At 47.5% G+C, this 25,429-nt stretch overlaps 1 protein-coding gene across 3 annotated transcripts in view; it reads right to left on the reverse strand.

The window, feature by feature from the left end:
* Positions 1–3,803: 3,803 nt before the first annotated feature.
* Positions 3,804–25,429, reverse strand: part of ZSWIM3 (zinc finger SWIM-type containing 3) — a 97,915-nt gene continuing 76,289 nt past the window's right edge. For 2 of the 3 annotated variants that reach the window (XM_069651234.1, XM_069651232.1), the window contains one exon: positions 3,804–7,996. In XM_069651234.1, the coding sequence (XP_069507335.1) occupies positions 4,840–7,996 (3,157 nt within the window). In that variant the 3' untranslated portion in view covers positions 3,804–4,839. The remainder of the gene's footprint in view (positions 7,997–25,429) is intronic. The other variant, XM_069651233.1, reaches the window with a different exon arrangement.

A 25,429-nucleotide genomic window follows, 5' to 3' on the forward strand; every position in this document is an offset into this window, starting at 1 on the left:
TTCCCACACAATTACCATTTAGCATTGTGAATCCACCCAACCGCAGAGAATTAGCCCAGGAATAACCCTTTTAATGATATTTCAGATTACTAGAGAAGGCCTCTTCTCCAATAGGACTAGTGGCAACTGTCTAGTGTCAACTGTCACTGAGGGAATATATGCATTGAGGTCCCCCCCCTAATTAGTCACTATTTGTTTCCACTGACGACATCATAGATTTTAATCGCCTCCAAGAGAGCTTTATGCCATATAATCCCAGGAGGATCATATACGTTCATCATGAAGAATGGTTCTTTCTTTTCTCCCTTCGTTCTCTTCATCAATCCTCCGAGAACAAATTCCGTACTTTGGGGATTGATTGATTGTCAACTGAGATATGTAGACCTCCCTTGGGCATTTCTCTTTTTGTATTTTATATAGCGCTTTTAGCCAAAGTGCTGTACATAGAACAACAGGTTATACATTACAAAGCAAAGTGAACTCTTTTATGAATCATGTAGCAGAGAACAATATGACGAACAATTTACCATGAAACAGACAGTAATATAAATTTGAGTACAATTGGACAGTGAACAAGTCAGGCAGGTGACTGGAGTAGGTGGTATTTTAGGGAAGTGCTGAAGGAGGAGTAAGAGGAGATGGAGCGGAGAGAGAGGTAGAAGGTTCCAGTGAAGTGGAGCAAGAAGTCGGAAGAACGGAAACGGGATTGAGCACAAGGGGCAGGTAGAACAGTAAGTCTGAAGAGATCAGCAGAGCGGAGAGAATGAGAATATAAGGAGAGGAGGGAAGCAAGGTAGGGGGGAGAAAGACCATAGAGAGATTTGAAAACAAGACAGAGGAAGTTGAATTTAAGTTGAGAGCGAAAAGAGAGCCAACCCAGTTAAGGTAAGGGATGAAGAGATAAGAGTCCTGTGAGAGAGAAGACGGAGAGAACGTATGGCAGAAAGTAGATAGATTTATGAGGGGCTAGATGTGCGAGAGGGAGGCCAAAAATGAGACAGAACAATAGAAGATATTAGAAGTTTAGTGGCGTGGAAAGTATAGAAGATATTAGAAGTTTAGGGGTGTGGAAAGTAAGAAAGGGACGAATTTTGCGTATGTTGTATAGGTGGAAGCAACAGGACCAGGAGGTAAGAGATGTGGTGAGTGAAGGAGAGGTTAGTGTCGAGGTGGAGACCAAGATTGCGGGCAGAGGTGGAGATGGGAGGGAGGAAAGAATGGAGGGAGGAGGAGAAGGAGGGAGGGAGGTTATTAGCAGGAAAGAATAGAACTTCAGTGTTCTCAGTGTTCAGGGTAAGAAAGTGGGAGAACATCCAGGATTTAATAGCAGTGAGGCAGGATGAGAGTTGATGATGGTTGTCGGGGGTGAAAGATGAGAAGGAGAGATAAAGCCGAGTGTCGTCAGCATCGAAATTGTGAGATACACCAAAGGAGGAGATGATAGGGGCAAGAAGAGAGGTGTACAGGGAGAAGAGAAAAGGGCCAAGAACGGAGCCATGGGGAACTCCATAGTCGAGGGAGGTGCAGCCGCCCCAAGAAACAGAAAAGGTGTGGTTGGAAAGATAGGAAGTGAACCAGTCAAGGACGGAGCCCCTGGAGCCAAAGGAAGAGAGGGAGTCAAGAAGTAAAGAGTGATCTATGGTATGTTAACCGATTGCCTGCTTACAAACTACTTTACCATCCAAGTTTCCTACAATAAGATTATGGAAAAAAGATTGCACCATTCGTTCAACCCCTCACCATCCCAGAAATTACTATGTCCTCTTGTATTCCACAAGTACAACAGAGTCCAGCTATCAGGATTGTTTATAAAAGGTAGGTCTGAAATGCTTTGGGGATCCACGGCAAAAAACCCTCAAGATCCAAGTTATCTTCAGACTTTTTAACCAAAGAAACATTAGCAGACAGTTTTTTCATTAATAACTCAGTCTCTCTTCCTACAATACCTTCTTTGTTCATTGACCTTGATGTTTCTCTTTTTTTGTACCTTCGGAATGGATAGCAGCTTACATTCATATCCTCATCTAAATAAGTCTTCTACATGCAACTTTACAAAACTTAGGATGTCACTAGATCAAAATACAATGTTCGAGGCAGGAAACCCAGCGTCTTCCACTTAATCTACCAGTAATTCATCATCACTAGCTATAACTCTTAAGGGAATGATACTATGTAAAATCTGCATCATCACATGTCGATTAATCAATGGATGATCATCATCCCCCATAACCTTGCGACTTGCAAGGCTTCCCTCACCGCTGCCAAAGTGGGGGACCCCACTGCAACCTCTGTTCCCACCCCCTCTCCATGGCATGTTGCTCGTTTGGCAGGCACCCCCCTGCTCCCAACTCTATAAACATTCATACACACTCATTACATATTGATGAAAGCGGCCCATCAGGGAAATGTTTTAGATGGAAGCGGGCAGCTCCAGATGAATTACCTTGATTCGTCCCAACCAACTCTCAAAGTTTGTGGAAGCTACCTTTTCACAAAAATTGAATGTACTGCCAGATAGAAATTATAGGCCCACTGTCTGCACAGTTCCCTGTGTTGTGTACCGCTATTTCTTTGCTTTGCTGGCAATATTGTTCTCTTAATCTTGCCCAAGGAAACCACCATCTACGACGGGTATGCCCAGACATGGGCCCAGTGCATGGAAGACCTAGAGACACAAGCTACACCTCACTGATGAAACCCAATGAGGTCAAAACATGTCTGTGGTTGCTTTTGGTCTTGTGCAGAAGGGATGTGACCAAGCAGTTCGGGCTGGATTACCCCTTTTGAGGTGGGACCCATCCTGATTTCCACATGGTCTTTCTCCTTTCTGCAATAGCTTGGCAGGCAAAGAACGATGGTCTGGAGGGTTGCACCAAGCAATGCGAGAAGTTAAGCTTCATTCTAAACCTTCCAGCCATCACCTCTTTTGTTGTGTAGAAGGCCGTTTCATACATCATTATCTCAGACATTAAAATATTTGATCAAGTTACTCCAAGCCTACCATCTCAACAGTTCTAATATGGATCTCAAACTCCAAGGTCTCTCAAATGGATGTCACTTCCAAGAGTACTGTTAAAGTTGTAAATAATCCCCTTTCCCTTCAATTGTAACTAGGTTTGTTCTGAGCATCTCTTCACTAGACTTGTGTTTTAAACCATCAGATTCGCATTTTGGCAGGGCACATCAAGAAAGATTTCAGTTTGACTTTGGCCTTTTGGAGATATGGCCCCCAAAATTGGACACAGTTGTACAATGGTTACAAAATACATTTTTGCAGATGACAAATCCACTTGTGCAGAGCATGATGAATTTTGGGATGCATAACAATGTGTCATGTTCTTTTGCCAGTTTCAGGCCATCCGAGATCTCTCTTCTGTTTGAAAACTATGGACCTCTTCCCAGTCTTTAGCCCAGAAGAGAGGTGTTGTAAACTCTAGTTCCCACCAACGCAGAATTCAGCAGTTCTTTTGCGTAGTTACTTCTGCAGTTAACATGAGATCACTTAAGCTTCCTATCAAGTAGCATCTTGCAACACGCAGGCAAACATGCACAGAAAAATACGACAAAAGACGGGAATGAGAATGTAAGCTAAAGAAAAAGCATGGCAGCATCAAAAAGCAAAGTAGAAATGTGGGTATTAACTAGCCTCATGTTATTCCAAGCGAGAGATTCAAAAAGTGGCTTAAACTCAACAAGTTTTGGACAGCTCCTGAAAGCCATTTCTGTCTTTTTCTAAATGTAACTATTCAGACTACCACCACTGCACTATTTCTCTCAAATCAACACAAAGTTCAACAGTCATCTAAAATGATATTCCTTTTAATTACGTAGTGATATTGAAAACTTTGACCAAACCATTTGTCTTCGAACAGTTGGGCATCAAAGTTTACTCCGAGAACAGTTGTGACTCTGGTGTCCTAGAGAATGTGGCGTTTCCCTGTCCCCGCCTAGATTAAATAAACATACAGTATTCAAAAAAAACAATTGCACTTTAATTCATGGGTGTGAAAAAAGACACTATTATTGAAGTGCACGAGGCTCCCAGGACTGGAATAGAAGGGGTTGAAAGTCAAGAGTGAGGTGGTTCCATAGAGCTTTTGGGGAAACCAGCTCTGGGGTACTACTGTAAACTGGAAGAGTCATGTGAGGGCAAAGTACAAAGTGGGGACAGGTCAGTAATAACGCAGAGCAGCAGGGGCGATCAGGACACTAATGATAGGGACTCCAAAGTAAAAACATGGGCAAGGAGCACAGTTCTGTTTTTGTTACAGTGTTTGGAAATGTGGATGTCGACAACTGTCCCATCTCAAATCATGTCCACGTGCACCTACATTTATACATTTATAATCCAAAAACTTCTGGGAAGCGTCCAGCATTGCTAAATCAGAACAGAATTCGTAGTGCCTCTAAAAATATACAATTAACTTAAAAAATGGATTAGGCACAATGTGAAAGACGGCACATTATTTTAAAGGGATAACGTTTTATGGATAGAAAATTGTCCTGTTAATTGAGACTGAGTTGGGAGTGGAAAAAGATGGGATAACGCGCTGCCCATTCACTAAAGGCCCACACATCACTGCATTTCTAACGGAAACCCAAAGGCCCATTTCACCTGCATTTTTTTAAGTGAAGATTCTCCACAACAGGAGACAATCTCAGATAAGCTGCAAAGCATTTAGTGCAACCTAAACATTTACCATACATTATGATGGCATCTGTCCCAATGTTACTGCTGTCGACAATGTGGCTGTTCAAAAACAAAATCACAATTAGCCTATGGTTGGGACTATCTGCAGGTCACGCTTCAGCCAGATCCAAACTTTCCATCTCTGGCTCCTATTGTTTCGACCAAAGAAAGGGCAGATCCCCACAATCATACAAAGTTTCTAATCTAACCTCCTCCGTTGGTTTTGGGGCTTCCTTCCACATGTCCACAATTGTCTGGAGGGTGGTACACCTTTCCTTGTGTTCGTATCCCTCACACTGAATCAGCAGGTTTGCTAGCTCCTTACTCAAGCTTTTAATCTTGGAAAAACGCTCCTCACCTGCCTCTTCACTAACAGCAGTAAACCCGACAGGGCCTAGACTGGTCTCTTCTGTAAGAGAAGGCAGGTGAGGCTTCTTTTGCCATCTGTGGCTTACCATGTCCTTTTTCACTGGCCGCTTGCTGCAATGAAGAACGGTCAGGATATGGCGGCAGGGGAGCCTGTAACGGCTGCTGAAGTAGCAGCTGCAGGTTTGACAATCTCTGCTGACCTGATGCACATTCTCTACAAGCTTCACTAGGATGCGGGTACCACAGTCGCGAATGGTCTGTTTGGACTTCTTAACCACCTCCCACTCACTTAAGCACAACTGGTATGCCACCTCTGTGCAGAGCTTTCGCAGAGCAACTAGCATGGCATCCTCTTCCACTGGCAGCATAAATGCCAATTCTGGCATTCGATTATCCTTTGGAAAAAGGAATGTTGGTTTGTGCCACAAGAAATCCGCTTCAAGCCGCAGAGGACCTGGCTGAGACCCAACGAGGTCTGGCTCAGGTGCCAGTGGTTCTGCTTCCTTGGGTTCTACCTCAGGCCACCATAGTTTTACATCCTGATGTTCTGGCGTGATCTTAAGGGTTTCTTGCTCAGGTTCCAGGCATTCCAGCTTGGGCTCCAGGATTTCTTGCACATGTTCTAGAGCTTCTAGCTTGGGCTCCATGGGCTCGTGTTCAGGATCCTGCATAGGCAGCAGGAGTTCTGATTTGGGGAGCAGGAGTTCAAGTTCAGGCTTTGTCTCTAGGGGTTCCGATTTTGGCTCGATGAGCTCCGGTTTTGACTCCAGGGGTTCCAATTCTTGCTTGAGGGGTTCTGGTTCCAGCTCCAGGGGCTCCATTTTAGGAAGATGTTCTGGTTCGGACAGAAGTATTCCTGGATTGGGAAGCAGAGTTTCAGGTTCGGTCAGCAAGGCTTCTGGTTTGGCTAGAAGATCTTCTGGTTTGTCCCGTGATGAAACTGGTTTGGGCAGCAGCTTTGCTAGTTTGCGCAGAAACTCGAAAGAGTACGCTGAAGAGATGGTTCTGGTACAAGAAGATGGTAAAGAGATGTTTTTAGTACAAGGAGAAGGTATAGAGCTGGTTTCGGTAGAAGTGGAAGGTGAAGAGCTGGTTTTGGTACAAGTGGAAGGCGAAGAGCTGGTTTCGTTACTAGAAGTTGGCAGTAGCACGACAGGAGATGGTAAAGAGGGAAGTCTGGTTTTGGCTCTGGATTTCTTCATCTTTTTGGGAAATACCTTGGTGCTATATAAGGAACCCTGATTAAGGTTATCTAAACCTTTGGAGTTGAAGCAGTCTGCATATTCCATAATGTACAGTATACCAGTCGCAAGGGATGGTTGTTTGGTGAAGATGCTTGTGATTTTATGAATGATTAGCTGTAGGCTGTCCATATAGATGCTGCAGGAATGGAGACCCTTCTTGACATGCATGTACCAGAGCAAATCACAAGAGAACCAATGAGTCTGCAAAAACTGGTGAAAGTCAGGATCCAGCACCCTTTTCAGCATCTGCGACAGGCCCTTTCGGTTCTCAATCGTGGTAGAGAATACTACATCTCTCAGAGCTATCTCCATGTAATGCTTGAGCCCAGATGCTTCCTTGGCCTTCTTCTCGATAAGCCTCACTGTGTGATAAACTGACAGAAGGATCTGTGCTGTTGGGAAAGACTCTTTTACAGAGGATTTGTGAACAAAAGTGGGATCTGTAAAAACAACTTTAACTCTCCGATAGTCTGGGTTAAATTGTGCAAAGACACTCAGCATTTTGGACACATTATTTGCTGTGTCATCCTTAAGTACAGCAAAGTGCACTACCTTGCCCACTCGCTCCTTGCTTTCCACCAAGAATGCATAAAGCGTGTGGCCACTCTTCTTACTCTGCACACGGTGTAAGAGCAGGCTCTCAGGGAATTTTGTGAAAAGTGTGCACATTGTGCTGGTCTGAAAGCTTAGCCTGTCCAGATTTTCTGTGCTATCCAGGGTAAATGAGGCAAGGGAACCAGAATCAATTCTTACTAGCTCCTTCATTCCATTTGATACCCGTTGAAGCTCGGACCCAGACAGATTTTCGTTTGTGGTTGTGGAGGCTGCGTTTGTTTCAATGAGAGAAGCAGAACAATCTGCATAAGTTGGCTCCTTGGCTTGAAGCTCATTATACACTGGTTGCACGTGAGGTTTCTCCCGTTGCACATGGAGTTTTTCACGAAGTCTTTTCCTTAGTAGTTGGTGAGGAGGGCTAGTGACTGGCACATGTGTACTCTCGCATAATGGAGGAGTCTGGTTTCCAGCCAGTGACTCCCTTTGGTCAATATGGAAGTGGTTGCTGTTAGGTTCTTTTACAAGGGCACTTTCCACAGATGGCTTCTGTGGTAAGATCTTCCTGGGTAGTTTCTTAGGGGGACAGATGCCAGGTCCAGATGTGGTCTCCTTTATTGGAGAAGTGCTGCTTTCAATCTGAGCACTCTCTAGGCCGGCATGGATGTTTTTGCCATTCAGTTCATTGATCACTAGGGGCTCCAAAGATGAATTTTGTTGGAGTCTCCTCTTTGGTGCTTTCTGAGCAAACGTAGAGTCGTGACTTGGTGTACTCTCCTGTATTGCAGAGGTAGTAGCTCTTCTTGTAATCTTGCAATGTCCATAACCGACATGAATGCCTTTGCTGTTCTGTTCTATAGATGGCTTTTGCTGCAGTGTTTTTCCGAGTAGTTTATGAGGACGGCTGTTACAGCGCTCAGGTGAGGGATCCCGCACCACAGAAGCAGTTCGTGTTTCAATGTGGGAGCCTCTTGGGCCAACATGGACGTGTTTGCTGTTCTGTTCTTTAATCACAAGACGGTCCAACTCCTCGCTGTACTCCAGAACGAGATACGCTGGACAGCCATTTGAGAGCTGCTTCTTCTTCTTCTTCTTAATGTTGCTTTGTGGCTCAACACATATGAATTTCATGTGCATAAACCTGCAAGAGAAAACATGATTGTGTTAGACAATTTCCTCTAAACATACAACATGTTCAAAGCCTTCTTAATACCATCTTCCAGTTTCCATTGCCAGAAGCAATGTTGTGACATACAGCATCTTTTATGCTGCTAGATACAGTCCTTGAAACAGATTTTGCATTTTGAGTTATCGAGACAGGGGCAAGCTTTAAGATGGTCAATGTTTAAACAAACAATAAAAAGCAATACGTGATTTCATGTATTCTGATCAGAAGCTTTTAAAGTGGGGGACACGTAATTTATCTGACATGAAACTGTGGGTACGAGTGCAACACCTGGGTCCAAAGATAGGAACTCAATCTGAGCCCACAAGCATCGGCGTAACCGAGAAAGGATCATGAGGGCCCCCACTACGAAGAGAAGACGGCAAAGCACCAAGACACACTGCTAAGAAGAGTTCCGGCTAGAGAAATGAAATGGTCAACAATTAAGCATGGTTACACTAACGACTATTTTTGCAAACAGTCCGACTGTCTTGACCGATTTCTTGTAAAATTCATAAGAGTTAAACCTTCTACGGCGAGCCTGCCTATTAGCTCAGCTAATGGGACACGTGTGTTCGGAGTACCCTTTTGTTTTTTGTTCTATTGAATACACAGCAGGCCACATGTTGTACTTTAATAAAATTCTGAGCTTGATATTTGAATGCAACAGGACTACTATACTATTGTTGCTCGTGACTTTTGTGGACCTTTGGAGGCATGCCATTAGTGTGCTTTCAACACCCAGTTATTTTTGGATCTTGATAAAACAGTGCTTACTTTTTCTCTTTTGGAATAGCTTCCATCTTACCATGAAGAGTGAAGATGTGTTTGGTTGGAGAAAGTTTAGTACTATACATGGTTTTTCAGCATACTTGTATTTGAGTAGACCACATATCCATTTCCATTGCGAGCTACATCAGAATTCTGGCTGCAGAGGTGGTGTGTGATACGACAGCGGTCATGTTATTAGCTCCTCCCCATTTTATTTTTGCGAGTGCGGAATTCACCCATATCTCGGCATGGTCGTTATACAGGCGGACATTATTCTGGTTAGGCTACACGCCTTTCACTGGAGAGGTTTCTTTCAAGTGACTGTATTGGCAATGGGCAGTGTAGATTTGCCTTCATTGTCGAGCAGCTTTGGACACACATTTTTAATATTAATGCATCATTATCATTGAGGCGTGCTGCAGTAGATCTGCACTATCCCTGTGTGGGACCGCGTCCATATGTTTTGGGAGATTAAACCTCGCCTGAGTTGTATTTTGTTAATGTGTCTGGACACTCCTGTGTTTACCTTTGCTGATGATGCCCTGCAATCACACAGCATGATCAACCTTGAAGGGTGCTATGACGCTGTACATGTGCATGGGAGCCCTGTTATGTATTTACCAACCTTAACCATTTCTTGGATAGATATTAGTACTTTTTGTGATTTTTTCCTGTCCTTCTTTGTCGGTACTTTACCACTGCATCCTGTTCTGGCCTAGTTATTGGTTTGCTTCTGACTTTATTCTTTCACCTCACACTCCCCACATCATAAACTATGCTTCTAGTGCAGCCATTGCCCAGGCACCCAGGCGAAGTGCTTTAGCAAAGGGCACTCCCGTTAGCCTGCTGCCCCAGACCTGTCCCTGGTGCCATCACCGTTCGGGCAGCGAAAGCTTAACATACAGGTAAAGTGAATATATGCTTTACTCTCCACTGCACTCCCAATACATAACTTGTTTGACTACTGGCTGTGTACACCCGTACCCATAAAACTGTATGAATTATACTTGGCTTTTGAAGATGGCCAAGGGGTAAATAGCACTCACAGGATGCCCTGAGTCAGAAGTAACACCATCTAGCCATATCTTCTATTACCATGTGCCATCCACACTGGAGTTGTACTCTCGTTAAGGATGCATTTACCACGTTTTAAGTGGCTTTATTATTTAGTTTTCCATTTTGTGCGCTGCTGTTATTTCTACTGCTGGTCTAGACTTTTCTTGTCTGGAGAGACCGAGGTCTCTGGTACAAGCATGCATAGCCTAGAGGTATGGTTTGTCATAACGTTCTCAGTGTATGTGAAGTGCTACAGAAAGTCACAGCCGATTCAACGCCAGATCAAGGGAGTTAGTGTGAAAGGGGAAAGGGGACTTGTTTGAGGAGTGGAGATAGTGTAGGAGGTCTTTGAAGAGGTGTGGGTCTCGGCGAAGAAACTAGAAGAGGGTGAGGGTGGGAGTGGCTCAATGTTGTAGAACCGGAGGATTAGCCCTGGAACAAATGAGCGTGGAGCTCACTATGTAGGTTTGCGTGTTTGTTCATTTTAGTGGGGGCAGGGGCATGAATTACTGCGTACCTGCTAGATTGAGGTGCCTTGTTCTCTGGGTACTCTTTGGGCCTTCACACACAAGGGGTTTATTTCTCGTGACATACTATCCAAATTCGCACAATATGTAGCAATGAGTCCCTTCACGAGGCTTGAGCTGGGCTGCATCAGAGGTAGGTTTAGTGTTTTGGAGGATTTGGTCAGACACTATCGCCGGGTCATTACGGCTCATCCACTCAACCCAATGCAGCATCAGGTGAGGATTAGCAGAGGGCAGGATTTGGAAAGTTTCAGTGGTTTTAAACCTCTTTGCAAGGGATTCAATCCAGCGGCAATGAGGAGCAACGACTCTGGCGTTCAGGTGCTCGCACATTGGGCACATCTCTCGTGGTTTGTTGTTGAAATATGCAGTCTGCTTTAGGTCTACTTCTTAGCTGCCCTAGCCGCAACTCAACCACAGGGCAGCAAGAATTGGGAATCCAGTACAGTGGGAAGATTACTCTCTGACCAGAGAGAGGGGGAGGGGCAGGTGTACACCATTGGGGAACAGTCTGTGACTTAGCTCTATATCTGCATATAGTGGGGGGCGGGGAGGAGTCTCCGAGTCATTCTTAGCTATTGCACATTCTTTGAGGTGAGCTATGGGAGAACAGAGTCATGTCTTCATTTTCGGGAGGTAAACTACCCTGGAGTGTGGTACTGTAGTTGGGAGAGGGCAGTGGTTGGGTCCGGGGAAGAGGTGTGCTGCAAGATGGATGCATGTGATTTCTTCGAATATATTTCTCCCAGTGGAGATTTCACCAAATCCATTTCACAGAAAAATCAGATCTTTCTTTATTATTATTTTTTAAATGCCTGGGGGGACCCCCTGCAGCCTCCTCACCCCCTCCCTATCCTAATTTATACCCTTACCTCACACCCCACCTATTATGCATTACACATATACCATTTCCCCTACCTTTTTCGGTGAAATACATTCGGTGAAATCACATTAGGGGAAATGGTATTCGAAGAAATCTACAGTAACGCTGCACGATCAGATAGGGCGCGGAGATGTTTGGGGGAGAGTTTGGCATGTACCTAGGGTGTACAACAGGAAGAGGTCGTCATTGAAGCTAGGGTAAATTGCTCTAGTACAGTGGGAAGATTACTCTGTGGCCAGAGAGAGAGGGCCAGAGGCACACCATTAAGAAGCAGTCTGTGGGGGGAGGGGGCGTGGCCAAGATGGCGGAGAGGTAGGATGCACGTCCTCAACCCTCTCCGTCCACCGGCCCGTATTTGGACATAATCCTACCTTGTGGGCAGCAATTCTGGGCATCCCTGTGCTTAGTTTTGCCGGCAGAGCAGTGGGCCAGCGTTGAGGGGCATGGCTGCGGTGTAGCGCTGGGGCTGCAGCCCGTCGGTGCTGGCTTCTGGTGGCGCCAAACTGAAAATGGGCGCCTCTCCCGTGCACAGTGTAGTGGATTGCGGGGAACGCGTGTGGCAGACACGGAGGTGGAAGTATGCCCAGCCTCACAGTAACATCAGGGGGACCATGGAGACCAGGTCCTGCAGCTTCTGTGCACGCCAGTAGCAGCTGGGCTCTGTTTGCGTCCCACAGCAGCACAAGAGGCGGGGCGATGGAAGCAGAGCAGGCCTGTGTGATCCAGCGAGCACCTACCCTGTGGGGAAAGAGAGTGATGGGGATGCCAGGGCCCTTCTCCCTGGGATCTGCATACAAAATGGCAGCGAAGGCAGGGCCCTCAGGGACACTGGAGGTCGCCACGGTCATGAAATCACTAGTAAGTGGAGGCTGGCGGCTGGGCTTTGCTGCTGGGGACAACCTGTAACTGCCCCCTGCCGGCCTGATCATTACCCAAGAGAGCTCACATAACAGTGGCAGCAACCAATGCTGCCTTGGGAGGACTGGAGGCGCCCTAGACCGTGGAATAACCAGTAAGTAGGGGCTGGTGGCTGGGCTGAGCTTTCTCCCATCCCCCGGCTGGGGGCAACCCGTAGTGGCACCCTGCTGGCCTGAACACCACCAGAGGGAGCCCCTCTGTGGCAAGGGCAGTGCCCCCACTAGGAGGCACCTAAAAGACCTACACCTGGAGGTGGAAGAGGGCTCCGCAGGCTGAGCACAAATCCCTTGAGGTGAATGGAAGACTATGCACCCCAGCACACCTGTGAGGCGCTGATCGAGAGCCCAGGCCCAGGCACTATTGTATGCAATTGAAGCCGGTGGTACTTAATGAGATTGAAAGTAGTCAGGGCCCCGGGCCCTGCCGAAATGCCCGGCAGCAGCAAGAGAACCCTCCCAAAATCCAATTCTCACCTTTGCAGGCTGAGCTCCCCCACCCCCACCTCCCTCCAGATGCAGGGGTGATCACCCACCTATCTTTGCAGCTGGCAGAAGAAGTGGGGGCAATGCGCAAGTCAGCCAAGAAGAACAGAACGCAAGATATTCAGCATTATTTGGCAAAGAAGCCAACACAGCGGAGTGACATGGAGGGTGAAGCTAACGAGGCAGACCCACCGGGTCCGGGCGCACAGCAGCTCACGCCAGACTTCCTAGACCACGCACTGGATGTCCCGAGGAAGGATATAAGAGACTCCCTGCGCGCTGAGATAGCAGACCTCTAAAGAAATGTCCGACTGCACTAAGGAAAGAGATTGGGGGACTGAGGGCGACAGTTGACCAATGTGAACGGTCAACCACAGACCTGGCATCTGAGCTCAGAGAGGTGCGAGGCTCCCTAACTGCACTCAGGAAGGATACTGAGGAATTGCGTTTAAAGTGCGAGGAAGTAGAGAATACAGCGAGGAGTGAGAACCTGCGTTATCAAATATCTTAAATAAGGTGCTAAAGGGGTATTGAGGGCTCTGTCACTTAACTCCTCTAGCAGCTCCAGCCTGAAGGTATGCAGGCCGAACTTAAGATTAACAGAGCCCATAGGATCGTCCCAAAGAGAAAGACTCTCTGGACTGCCCCCCAGGGACGTTGTGGTAAAGCTTCACTATTACAAGACTAAAGAAGCAATCCTGGGGGAGGCTAGAAGGGTTAACAAAATCCAGTTCAGAGACTCTATGATCCAGATATTCCAGGACGTCTCGCAGAACAAACTTCAGAGATGGCGGAAGCTGAAACCTATAACAGAGGAGCTACGATGACGGGAAACACGTTACAAGTGGACATATCCCTTTGGCCTGCAGTTTAAACTGGAGGACACAGTCCATACAGTGTTCTCAGCTGAAGAGGGAGTGAAATTGTTGAACCTTCAACTGACAGAGGAGCACCGGGCAGCTGAAAGGGCGCATGGGCGCAGGAGCCCCCGTCCCGGGTGAATGGAACACGGTCTAGCAGGGAAAGAAGAGATCAGACCAGGGACAGTTACGCTGATATCCTCTCCCGAGGTCTTGCAGGGTCAGCTGGCGATCCAGCAGGGGACTGGTGGAGAGCCACCCGGCTTGGCAGATCCCGCGCTTACCTAGGGTATTGGTTAAAATGTACTGGCATATGCCCTTGCTGGGGGGCGGGGGGGGGCATTTTTCCAGGGTGCTACTGGAGAGATGGCTAATCAAAATGTTGTCTAGCAGTTTTGCAAGGGTCGGTGGGAGGGCGTTATACCTTCCACTCTGAGAATTAGCCTGAGTGGAAGCATACACAAGGATACATGGGCGGGTGGGGGGGGCTTAAAGACAACATTTTTGCGAGTGCTCTTAGGGCAGCTGTCCCACAGGTCTGGGGTGAATAATATGTTTGGGGTGTTTTATCAGGGAGGGAGGCAGGAAGTATGGAAACAGGTGCAGAGGTGGTGGGGCTGATAATGAAGCGGACTGTGATTTTGCCCAAGCACCATGGGGGTAGGCAACCTTGAATATTTGGGGCCTTAACACCCCAATTAAACACGCACAACTGTTTAGAGAACTCAGGCGCCTTCGGGTGCACATAGTAGCACTTTAGGAAATGCACCTGGTGGCTAGGGATCAATTCGGAACCTGCAATAGTTTTTATTTGCACCAGTTTCATGCCTCAGCAGAAAGCAAGAAAGCAGGGGGTTATGGTCCCGATACACATGGACCTGGGGTTCGTCCACATTAAGATCAAGAGAGGGACTAATGGGAGGACGTTTATGGTGGTGGGCACTATACACAGGAAATTGGTGTCTATTGTGGCCTTCTATGCCCCAAACACTTCACAGGAGTAATTTATGTTGCAAGTGATGGACTCCCTGGAGGAGTTTGGGCAGGGTGAGTTATTACTCCTGGGCGATATGAATATGGCCATGGATGGGGTGCTCAGCAGGTCTACGCAGGCGACATACCAGTAATCGGGCGTGGTCTTGTGCAAACTGAAGAAACGCCTCCAGGAATTTAACTCGATGGACGTTTGGCACAATAGAAAACCATCGGTAAGAGCATATACACACACTTCGCACATTCACCTATCAGCGTCAAGAATAGACTACATCTTCCTGTCAGCTGAACTGATAGAGCTGACTCTGTCGACCGAGATCGAACCAATGATAATGACAGGCTATGGCGGTGGGGCTTAGGGACAGGACGGGGAGACACCCGAGGGCTCAGTGGAGACTATCCCCGAAGTTCATGATGGACCTATTGTGCCTGCAGCGGTTGAAGGATACGGTTAGGCTCTATCTCAGTACTAACTCCCCAGAAGACACCACCTACGGGACCCACTGGGACACTCTTAAAGCAGCAGCGAGTGGTGCTATTATATCTAGTAGAAACGTTTGGGCAGTAGGGCTTTGAATGAACTTGCGCTGCACGTGGTGATTTCTGGTGAGATTTGGGCTAGTTGGGGGTCAGGGAGGTGTTTTACACACCTTGTGTCAGGATTAAAACATATTTATACTCTTGATACAGTGCACTTCAAAAATATTCTTACTCTTTATGTCCTTGTTTGCAGTGGGTTGTGTGCATTTTATTAGGGTGAATTAGGTGGTCAGCTGACAAGTGTTTCGACCTCTCAGGGTCTTTATCAAGGCTAGTACGTGTGTGGCTGGTTGGTATGGATAGTCAGCTTTCACTTTTAGTCCTGTTTGGTTGCTTGGTTGTCAGCCCGGCTGTGCATTGAATCTGACTAGTTGGCCTGGTGATGCTTTCAATAGTATTTCTGGTCAGGATTTATGCTGAAAACTACTTAAAACTATGTCCACAGTTGGCAGAAACACAAGCTAAGATACTGGCCAGATGGCATAGAACCCCCTCCTTCCGACTGCACCAGCTGTGCCGAGCGTTTTCTGTGTTGTGTTGGAGGGTGCAGGGCAGAGCGGACCCTATTGGACATCCTATGGGACTGCCCGGCGTTGCAAGGCTACTGTCTGGAAGTCCGGTCTAAGCTAAATGACATAGTGGACACAGATTCCAAAGACCACATATTGTGTATGCTGGGCCTGAATGACTCCCTTAAACAAATGTGCACGGCAGCAGAACTCAAGTTGGTAGCAAACCTGTTGCTCAAGCCAAGCTTTAAATTTTGCAGTGATGGAAGAGACCTGAACCGCCATCTATTGGTATGTGGCTGGACAAAGTCTGGAACACTTTTGCCATGGAAAGACTTACAGCCAATTTGAGGTACTCTCTACTAAAGTTTACATCGGTTTGGTCGCCCTTTCTGAACTATGTCCAGAGAGACTTTAATGCCTTAACATGCCCAACAAGGCTGGGAGCCCTCAACTCGGTTGAACTACCCTAGACTTTCTTCTTTGACCAATGTTTTTACTTGCCTTGTCGGATATGTTCTTGTTATGAAATGCGATATTTGAGAGTACTCCCAGGGAGGTGGGGATAGATGGGGGAGGGGTGAAATGATGCATTGATAGGTTGTTGTTCTATAATGTTGATATGTGCCGGCACTGTTCGGAAGTGTTAAAAGCATCTCAAAACTTAGTAAAATCTTACCTTTAAAAATAAAATAAAATAAAAAGAAGCAGTCTGTGGCAAAGTTCTGCCTCTACATGTGATAGGGGAGTCTGAGTCTGCCTCTACTACACATGTGATAGGGGTGTCTGAGTATTCTAAGCTATTTCTCATCCTGCCAGCACCTCTTGGTGTTTGAGGTGAGCTTTGGGAGAATAAAGCCATGCCTTCGTTTTAGGGAGGTAAACTACCCTGGAGTGCGGTAATAAACCTTACTTCCAGTTAGGAGAGGGTATTGGGTGGATCTAGGGAAGAAGTTTGGCTGCAAGATCAGATACGACTCAGAAATGTGAGGGGGGAGAGTTTGGCATGTATCTAGGGTGTACAACAGGAAGACGTGGTCACTGGAGCTAGGGTAAATTGCCCTAGGCCAAGGGAGCTTCGAGAGAGTCCAGTGAGGGTTGATGAGGCCAAAGCAAAGGTTGTTGGGAGATTGCCGATTAGTGCTAAAAGACTTTAAAGTATTTAAAACAGTTTCTGCATGACAATTAACTGCTCTATTTCCACCCCATTCTCTTCGTTCCGCTCCCCAAGTTGAATTGCAGCCAATTCACTTCTTTCTCTCATATCACTACTCCTTGCCACTTGAGGCACACTCTTTGTTCCCCTTGCTGCCTTGAATGACCCCTCGGTCTCATTCACATGGTGTCTGGGGGCAGGGAGCGGTGTTCACCTTTAGATGTTCACATTCAGGCCAGACTTTCCTTTGGATCTCGGCTAGACATCAGGCCCTTACCTGGAACCCTCCCACCCCCCACCCCACAATCATCCTTTTGATCCTGGGATAATTTCAGCCTATAGCAGAATGTGTCCCCTTTTCGACTTTAGTTAAGGCCACCCCTTCATTCTTCTCTGTCTGCTATATATTATACTTTTCAGACTTTTAGGATACTGCACGCCCGATGGCCCGCCCATAAATCAACGTCGGGAGAATCCTTCCATCCTTATCAGGTTACAACATCGGTCACTAGGTCTTGCTGTTTTTCCATTTGATCATGCCCATCCTGCTCTTTTAAACTTTAAAGTATGCTGGAAGCCCACGCGTTGTCTAGCGCATCACAATTACCTGCTCTGATTTTATGAAAGCTGGGCACTCAACCACAACCCCCCACCCCCACTTCTTTTAATACAAGCTGGATTTATCTAGATTCTTAGGCTCCCGCTCGCCCAATACTTTTAACAGCAGACAATGCCAACAGTCAAGTGATCTTCCAACTGCCCCAACCCCCTTTTGCAAGACCAATGTCCTTACTTTTACTCACTTGTGTACACACCTTGGCCAAGATGCTCACGCCCCGCTACTCCCCCACCAATCTCAAATAAGTCATTTACATTCGAAAGGCTAGCATATTAATAGGATCCACAACTATCCCACAAAACCCAGACCTTTTGCACTTGCGCTTTCTATCATCCAATCCCACCCACAATCATTAACATTATTTTGCATGAAGAGTTGAATGGCAAAATCCCCCCAGACTGAGCTTCCTCATACTCAACGGGGCACTTGACTAGAAAACATTGAGATCTTCTTTAAATCCATTGCTATTCCTGTTTGGACAATAGGCGGCTGTGTTTGTGATTCAGAACATCACTGTTTACATTTGTATACAATCTCTTGATGACCGTTACATTTGCTGCACAGATTTTGTATTTATTTTTCGAATGTATCTTATCACTTGAATATCCTCAAGTGCACTTTTGAGGTTTGGTCTAATATTTTGTACTTCTAATTTTACTACCGATGTATATGGTACCCTTATCAAAGCAGTCTCCTATTTCTATTAGGACTGCTCCATTAACATCCTGTTCTTTTGGATTGCACTTAGGTTTTAAATAGATAGTTATCAATGTATAAACGTTTGTGTGGCAATTAAGATAAGTCTCCTTTCACAATTTGTTCACATTTACTGCAAACTACTCCATTACCAAACGTAGTGACAGCTACTTTTTAACATGGGAGACTTTCTTTGTACCCCATAGCTATGTGTAATTTAGAATTGGTTTCTGTTACGCTCACCTGGTATCCATGGGGGCGCCACACGATAGTGGATGGAGGTCTGAGCGCTATCCCGGACCCCTCTCTGCTTGGATAGGTGCCAGACGTTGGGTAGCGCCTTAGGTTTTTGTGCATTGAACTCTCTGTCCTGTGTCTCTGTGCAGGGGGCGCGTGGTTGGTGCGGGCGTTCCGTGGACCTAGTTGCTTCACTAGTCCGTGTGCCCTTATGTCGGGTCCAGACCGGCTGTGACTCTGACTCTGCTTGCTGTCTTCCAGGTGAGATATAATGTCTTTTCCGTCTTTATTCTGTCTTTCTTTCCCTCGGTTTTCTCTGTCTTCTCGGCGTCTTGCTCCACTACGCTGTTCCCTAACAATGTCCCTTTTTGTTTTGACAGGGATGGTTGCGATCTCGATGGCGAAGACCATGGTGAGTTACTGATACGCGGAGCGCTGCGCTGTTTATTGGTGTTAATTGCTAACTTGTGTTCTCTTCTTTGTACAGGTTGAGGAGATGTTCTGGTGTGATTGGCGATCGAAGCGCTTCTTGCCCAGGTAAGTGCTTCGTTAATGCTGACCTTGTTCCTTCTCCCTTACAGGTTTTGGTGAACTCCGGAGATGGGCGAGGTAAGCGAAGTGCAGGATGGATTCAAGGCCGGTTACTTCACAGGTAAGTGTTCTTGCTTGCTAATGCTGTTCTTGTTCTTCCAGGTTATGAATGGAATCCGGATCTAGGGCTTCAGATCGGGCCGCCGGAGAAGCAGATGAGCAGGAGCTGGACACGGTGAGCGTTACACTGCAGGAGTGCAGAATAACTTGAAGCATGTTCTGCTGTTTGGGTGGTTTAAATAGCCCAGGCAAAGTAGTTCCAGGCCAAGAAGTTCCAGGCCCAGCCACACCCAAAACACTAGACCGCATGGCTTGGTTCTAAAGAACTGAGCTGTGTAATAGGCCTCCATGTTGGATTAAGGTCCAAAACTGGTATTGCTTTATTCCCGATAATGAGCCTGGCGCCAAAGGAAACAGGACTGACTCCATGTATGTTTCTGATGGAGTTTTAAGGCCCTTGGGGACAGTGTGAAGGGCTTTAGCCCCATTGCTGCCAGGGGGCTGTTATACCCGAGGAGGTCAGGGGCATGGATCATGACATTTCTGCTTAAATCAACTATTTTATCTGCACCGTGGGCCTAATACACATTATTCTTTTTACTTCGCAAATCTCTCAAGAATGTCGGGAAACAGCCAAAGTGATACAACAGTTACCCTCTCTGTCAATTCAAAGGAACATTAGTTATGCACTGCCGTGCTTATTTTCATATTCACCATTATAGCGCCCCTTCATCCAAAATGTTGACTTTACAATTCAATGTCTGAAGATAATCTCCTCGACCACTCCAGAGCTAAATAAACACTCAGACCTCAATGCAATCCTGCAATCCCACATTAAAATCAGTCTCTTTAGAGATCTGCCACCTAATTTTATGGTAATTATACCTAGTTTACAGTTTAGGACTCGAGTTAAATCATCTCTCCCCCCTCCCTTATCGCAGCCTTCTTGTTTTCCCATTCATTCAGCTATATATGACCGACTTATGAGGCCCTAACTGGCGAACCATGGGCCATGGCCTTATGACTGAGCGGAAGCGGCTGCTGCAGTGCCTGAGGGCAAAGAGGCAACTGCCCAAGCTGCTTTGGCACCTCGAGTACCTTGTTTTCCACCTCTGGTACTCCTACGTTGGCCCCTTTGACTGGCAGCCCCTCTCGTTCTACCAAAGGAAGAGTAGTATCGAAAGGAACCTCCCCTCCATTGCTGTCCCCTAGGACGAAAAGGCGGAGGTTGACGTACTGCAGTGCTCAAGGACTTCGCCGCAGCTTTGGAGGTCTGCAATCTCTCAAGGCTTTCGTCAGCATTGCTGCCAAAAAGATGGACACCATCAAAGGGCATGTTGAGAAGCCGGGACTGTACATCAGGAGCAAACCCTGACTTCTGCAACCACGCAAACCTGCGCATCACGGTGCTCGCCGCCATGGACCGGCTGACACAGTCTGCCACGTCCAGACCCGACTGAACGGATTCACACATGGCATCCTTGCCATCCTGAACAAGGGCTAGAAAACCATCCCGTTCCTCCTCTTCGGGAATATGTTCAGCCGCAAAAAGGTACACAATTCCACAGAGTGAGAGTGAATCTTGCCAAGGCACAAACTGAGTTGGCAGCCTTTAAAGCCATAACCCCAGATGAAAGGGCTCAAAGACAGGGCTCACTGACCTACTGAGGGCCTTCCTCAGAGTTTCCACAGCCCTCCAAGGCACCTCCGATAAATCCTCCTCAAAAGGCGTTGAGGGTGCCGATGGAATTGGCGTCGACGTCGACCGAGGTGCGAACGACTTCGACAACAGCTTCGAGGCCGGAAGCCCCGAGTGTGTCCTTCGACGGCCTCGGCACCAATGGCGTCGACGACTTCCTCGGAGCCTCGAGCGAGTCCCTCTACGGACATGGCGCCGACTGCATCGATGCCTTCTTAGAAGGCCTTACAGGCTCCGACGGTCTCGACGGCGTCGAGGACCTGGACCTGGCACGGCTATGGCGATCAACCTTGTCCGATCGGGACCTTGACGGCTCCCGATGATCGCGCCGACCCCGAAGGCGTGCGAGTGGTGGCTCTAGCTCGCTCCTTGCCGGCTTCTCTCGAAAGCGCGGACGGAACGGTGCCCTGCAATTCGAAAATCGCCATCATCGCCTTGCGGAATGCATCCCATTCCGCCGGCGATGAATGCTTGGTGGGACAAGCCACCCGCCGTCTGGCGGAGTCCTCTGACGAGGACCGGGATGGCGACCGGTGACGGCGCTTCCGAGAATGCCTAGAAGAGGCAGAGGAATGGCGAAACCACTCTGAGACCGAGACCCCGTGGACTTAAGGCCAACACAGAGTCACCCCTCGAGTAGTTGGTCGAAAGTCCAGCAGATTTCAGCTTACGGGTTTAAGATACCCTACCTACCGTTTACTACTACTTCTGCTCCCGCAAGGCCTTCAAGTCAGGGATTGGCAGTCATCGCAGTCGTCGGTGGCGTGGCTTTCGCCCAGTCACCAGAGCCAGACGTCGTGCGGGACCGTAATGGATATTTTGGAACCGCAGTCCCAACACTTTTTGAAGCCCAACTTCGGGGTAGAAGAAGACGAAGACATGATCTCAACTTTCACAAATGAAATAGAGGAATCGAGCGCGTCGAGATTCCGAAGCGAACAAGTTTGCGGAAAACACGGAACTGAGGCTATGGGCGCCGTGCGTCCTAGATATAAGGTGACGTCGACGGAGGTCCTCGAGGGAGCATATCGACGCAGGACGCCTACGCCGAAAAGGTTTTTCCAGCTGTGGTAATTACTGTCAAAGATGTGGAATACGTCGGAGGATACAATCCCTAGGACATATGTCATTGTATGTGGTTCAAAGGGTTACAAGTGAACCGGCTACATGCAATACATTAAAGCACATTCAAGTGGGTGTGTGGATTAGATGAAGAGCCTCGTTTTAAGGGCTTAGCGGGAGGCATTATGCAGGGGTTTGTTCATGGTGGGGGGTGAGTGAACGGGCATTCCATTGTCTTGCAGCTATGAAAGGGAACGTCTGACAATGGGAGGTTGAGTTGGTTGGAGTAATGTGATCTAGCAGACCTTGAAGAGCTGGCTCTGACTAGTTTCGCTGAGGGATATGATGGGGCTGTGTGGGCGAGGCACTTATGAGTGATGGCAAGAGTCTTGAAGAGGATCCATTTTTTTTTTTTTTTTAAACGTTGAGCTTGACAAAACAGCAGAAAAGCAATGAGCAGTATACAGGAGATGTCAAAGTATACATTCAGTGTACATGTGGTGGAGGAAGAGCGTGTAGGCCAACAAATTAGCGGTCTGGGGAAACGGTAATCATGATACAGGTAACACAATGACATTAAACATATATTGGTTGGATGGGGTGGATACCAGAGCGACCCGGCCGCTGGCGTCATCATCATCATCATCATCGGTATCAGCAGACAAGGAAGAGAGATAAAAGGAGAATGGGGTCTAGATATTCCTGGGTCGGGACATGATTGGTTGTAGGTGCACCCAGCATTCCTCAGTATCGAAGGCCCAAGTGACAGCCCGGAGCCAATGAGCGTGTGGGGGTCATGGGGCGAAGCCAAAGTAGAAGGATATAGCGGGTTGCCAGCAGTAGACAGAGACCAGCCAATTTCCTGGAGTCCCGTCCGATCTGGGGAAGCTTGCGAAAAAGACATATCATCGGGGAAGGGGTAATGGTGCACCCCAGCACGTCAGACACAATAGTAAATACTTCCACCCAGAACAGGGAGAGGCGCGGGCAGGACCACACCATGTGCATATAGTTTGCATCGTCTGATGCGCATCTAGGCCACGTGGGTGAATGGTCTTTCGACATTCGGTTTAGTCTAATCTGGGTATAGTGGATCTAGGGAGTACCTTGGTTTGAATCAGTTGGAATTTTGAGTTAAATGAGATGTCGTCAGTGCAGGCACACATGTGGTCCCAACGTTGGTCTGTCATCTCGACCTCCAGATCCCTGCTCCAGGAGTCCCTTTAGCTTAGCGAATGGGGAGGTTACCGTACTTTGGAGGATAGTGTACAATCTGGAGACTTTACCCTTGAAGGTCATGGTATTCAATAATTCTGATAATATCGAGTCATGAGGAGGGATAGCAGGAAAGTTTGTGTACCTGGTCTAGAGAGAGCGACATAGGCCTGCATAGTGTAGCCAGTGGGAGGGCCTGCCTAGCAAAGGTTCCGCTAGGTTGGGCCATTCTAGCAAAGTGTCCTGTTCAAAGACATCTCAGACCATGCTGAGGCCAGCATCTGACCAACGGCGTGTTGTTGCAGTGTCCACACGAGGAGATTCCGAGAAGAAGTTCCAAAAGGGGAAGGTCACTGTCGAAGGGGCGCCGGGTGCTGGCGTGCTACCATAGCCTATCAAGGGCTAGTGGCGTAGACCCACCTGGGTCAAGGGGAGCAAATTTAACGTGATGGGCAGGTAGAGCCAAGGAACGCCTCTCTCTACCATCAGTGGCAAGACAGAGTTTGACCTGGAGAGGAGGATCAGTAGGTACGAACCAATGTGATGCAAAGTGGGCTTGAGCAGCTATCCAGTACCTCTTGAAGTTAGGAGTGCCAAAACCGCCCCTTGATTTAGGGATCGGTTAGCGTTTCCAGTTTCATGCGGACCGTGCCAGAGTGCCACAAAAAGGTATTGATGGGTCGGGTGAGAGTTGTAAAGAACTCCCGACACGGCCATATGGGGACATTCAGAAATCTGTACAGGAGCTGGGGCAGCACTACCATTTTAAGGATGGTGGTCTTGCCCGCCAAGGAAATCAGTAGTCCAGCCCAACCCACGTACTTCCGGTCAAGCGTGGTAAGGTATTTCACAAAGTTGGCTTCATACAAGGAACTCTGCTTACGTGTAACCACTACTCCAAGATAGGCAATCTTGGATTGCGCTCATGCAAAACCCAGAGGGTCTGGGGGGGAGAGGGGGTGGTTACCTCGGTCAAGGGAAATAATATAGATTTAGAACAGTTCACACAGAGCCCAAGAGCACACCAAAGCGTACAACGTCCTCCAATATCGGGGCTTGATTGCGATCAGGTGTGCGGATGAAGAGGACAGCATCGTCCAGAAAATGATCTCAGGTGGGCCTGACAGTCTTATACCTCTGTGTGCATGTCGTTGGCGTATCCAGTCTGCCAAGGGCTCGATGGTCAGGGCAAACATTTGTGGCGAGAAGGGGCAACCCTATCTCGTGCCTCTAGCTATTGGGAATGGGGCTGAACACCGGTCCCCCGTGCAAACCCTAGTGACAGGAGAGAAGTAGAGAAGTTTAAGCTAGGATCTGAAGCAGGGGCCAAAGTTGCATTTTTCAAGAACCAGCCACAGATATCTCCAGGACACAGAATCGAAGGCTTTCTGCATATCAAGGGTAGCTGCAACTGCCTGTGTGCCTAGGTCAATACGGGCAATTATGTTTAATAGGCGGCGCAGATTGAGAGAGGTGGAGAGCCCCAGAATAAAGCCCGACTGGTCAGGGTGAATGATGTATGACATGTAGGGAGCCAATCTCAGGGCTAGTACCTTTGCATACATTTTGACGTCGCAGTTGATAAGAGAGAGGGGTCGGTATGATCCGCATTGTGTGGGATGCTTGTCTTGTTTAAGTAGTACCGAGATTATTGCCCCACGAAGAGAGGAGTGGGGGAGAATTCATGTTCCACAGGCATCCTCCCAGAGTATAGACAAGTGAGGGACCAGGCGGTTCCTATATAGTTTATAAAATTCAACGGGGAGCCCATCGGCCCAGGGGCTTTCCCGGAGGCTAACAAATATATGGCCTTGGCGATCTCCTCGGGTGTGATCGGGGTGTCTAGGGCATCCCTAGTTTCTGGGGAAAGGATAGAGAGCGAGAATGTTTCTATGTCAGTGGTGGGAGCACTATCAGTGTTGGAATAGAGGGTTTCATAAAAAGTGTGAAATTCGGTATTGATATCAGGTGATGACAGAGCTAGAGTACTATTTGCCCTCTCAATGGCTGAGATATGTGACGTCTCATTCTCCTGACAGATAATTCTGGCCAGTACAAGGATGGGCGCTCACCCTCCCTGTACCTCCAAGCAGCCTGGGGGTCATCAAGGAACTTCTGTTCGCACTCGGCATGGGTGCAGAACGCATTAAATTCTGTAACTATATTGGTTAGAGTGACGGTGATTGAGAAGAAGCATATTGGGCTTCGAGGAGGGCAAGTCGGGCTTCACTCTTGGATAACCTTAAGTATCCTTGACTCCTTGGAGATTGCGATGCCCCTGATATAAACCTTAAATGTCTCCCATAGAGTGGCTTGTGTATTGACAGTACCAGTATTTATTTTTTTAAAACTCTTTATTAATGGTCACGTATAGGCCGTCACAGCACATCTGTTTAACAGTTACATCAGGGGTAGAATATCCGTTACATTTCACATAACAATATTATGAAGACAAGTCAGCATCGGCAATCATGTTACATAGATAGGATCTGAACGGGCCCCAAATGTCCTTGTGCCTGTATGCCGAGGGTCGGGTTAAAACAAACTGTTCCTCTGACTCGTTGACATGTGTCAGTTCTTGAAGAAATTGGTTTA

This window comes from Ambystoma mexicanum, chromosome 3p, assembly GCF_040938575.1.
Source record: "Ambystoma mexicanum isolate Mex_15411 chromosome 3p, UKY_AmexF1_1, whole genome shotgun sequence".
NCBI classification, from domain to species: domain Eukaryota; kingdom Metazoa; phylum Chordata; class Amphibia; order Caudata; family Ambystomatidae; genus Ambystoma; species Ambystoma mexicanum.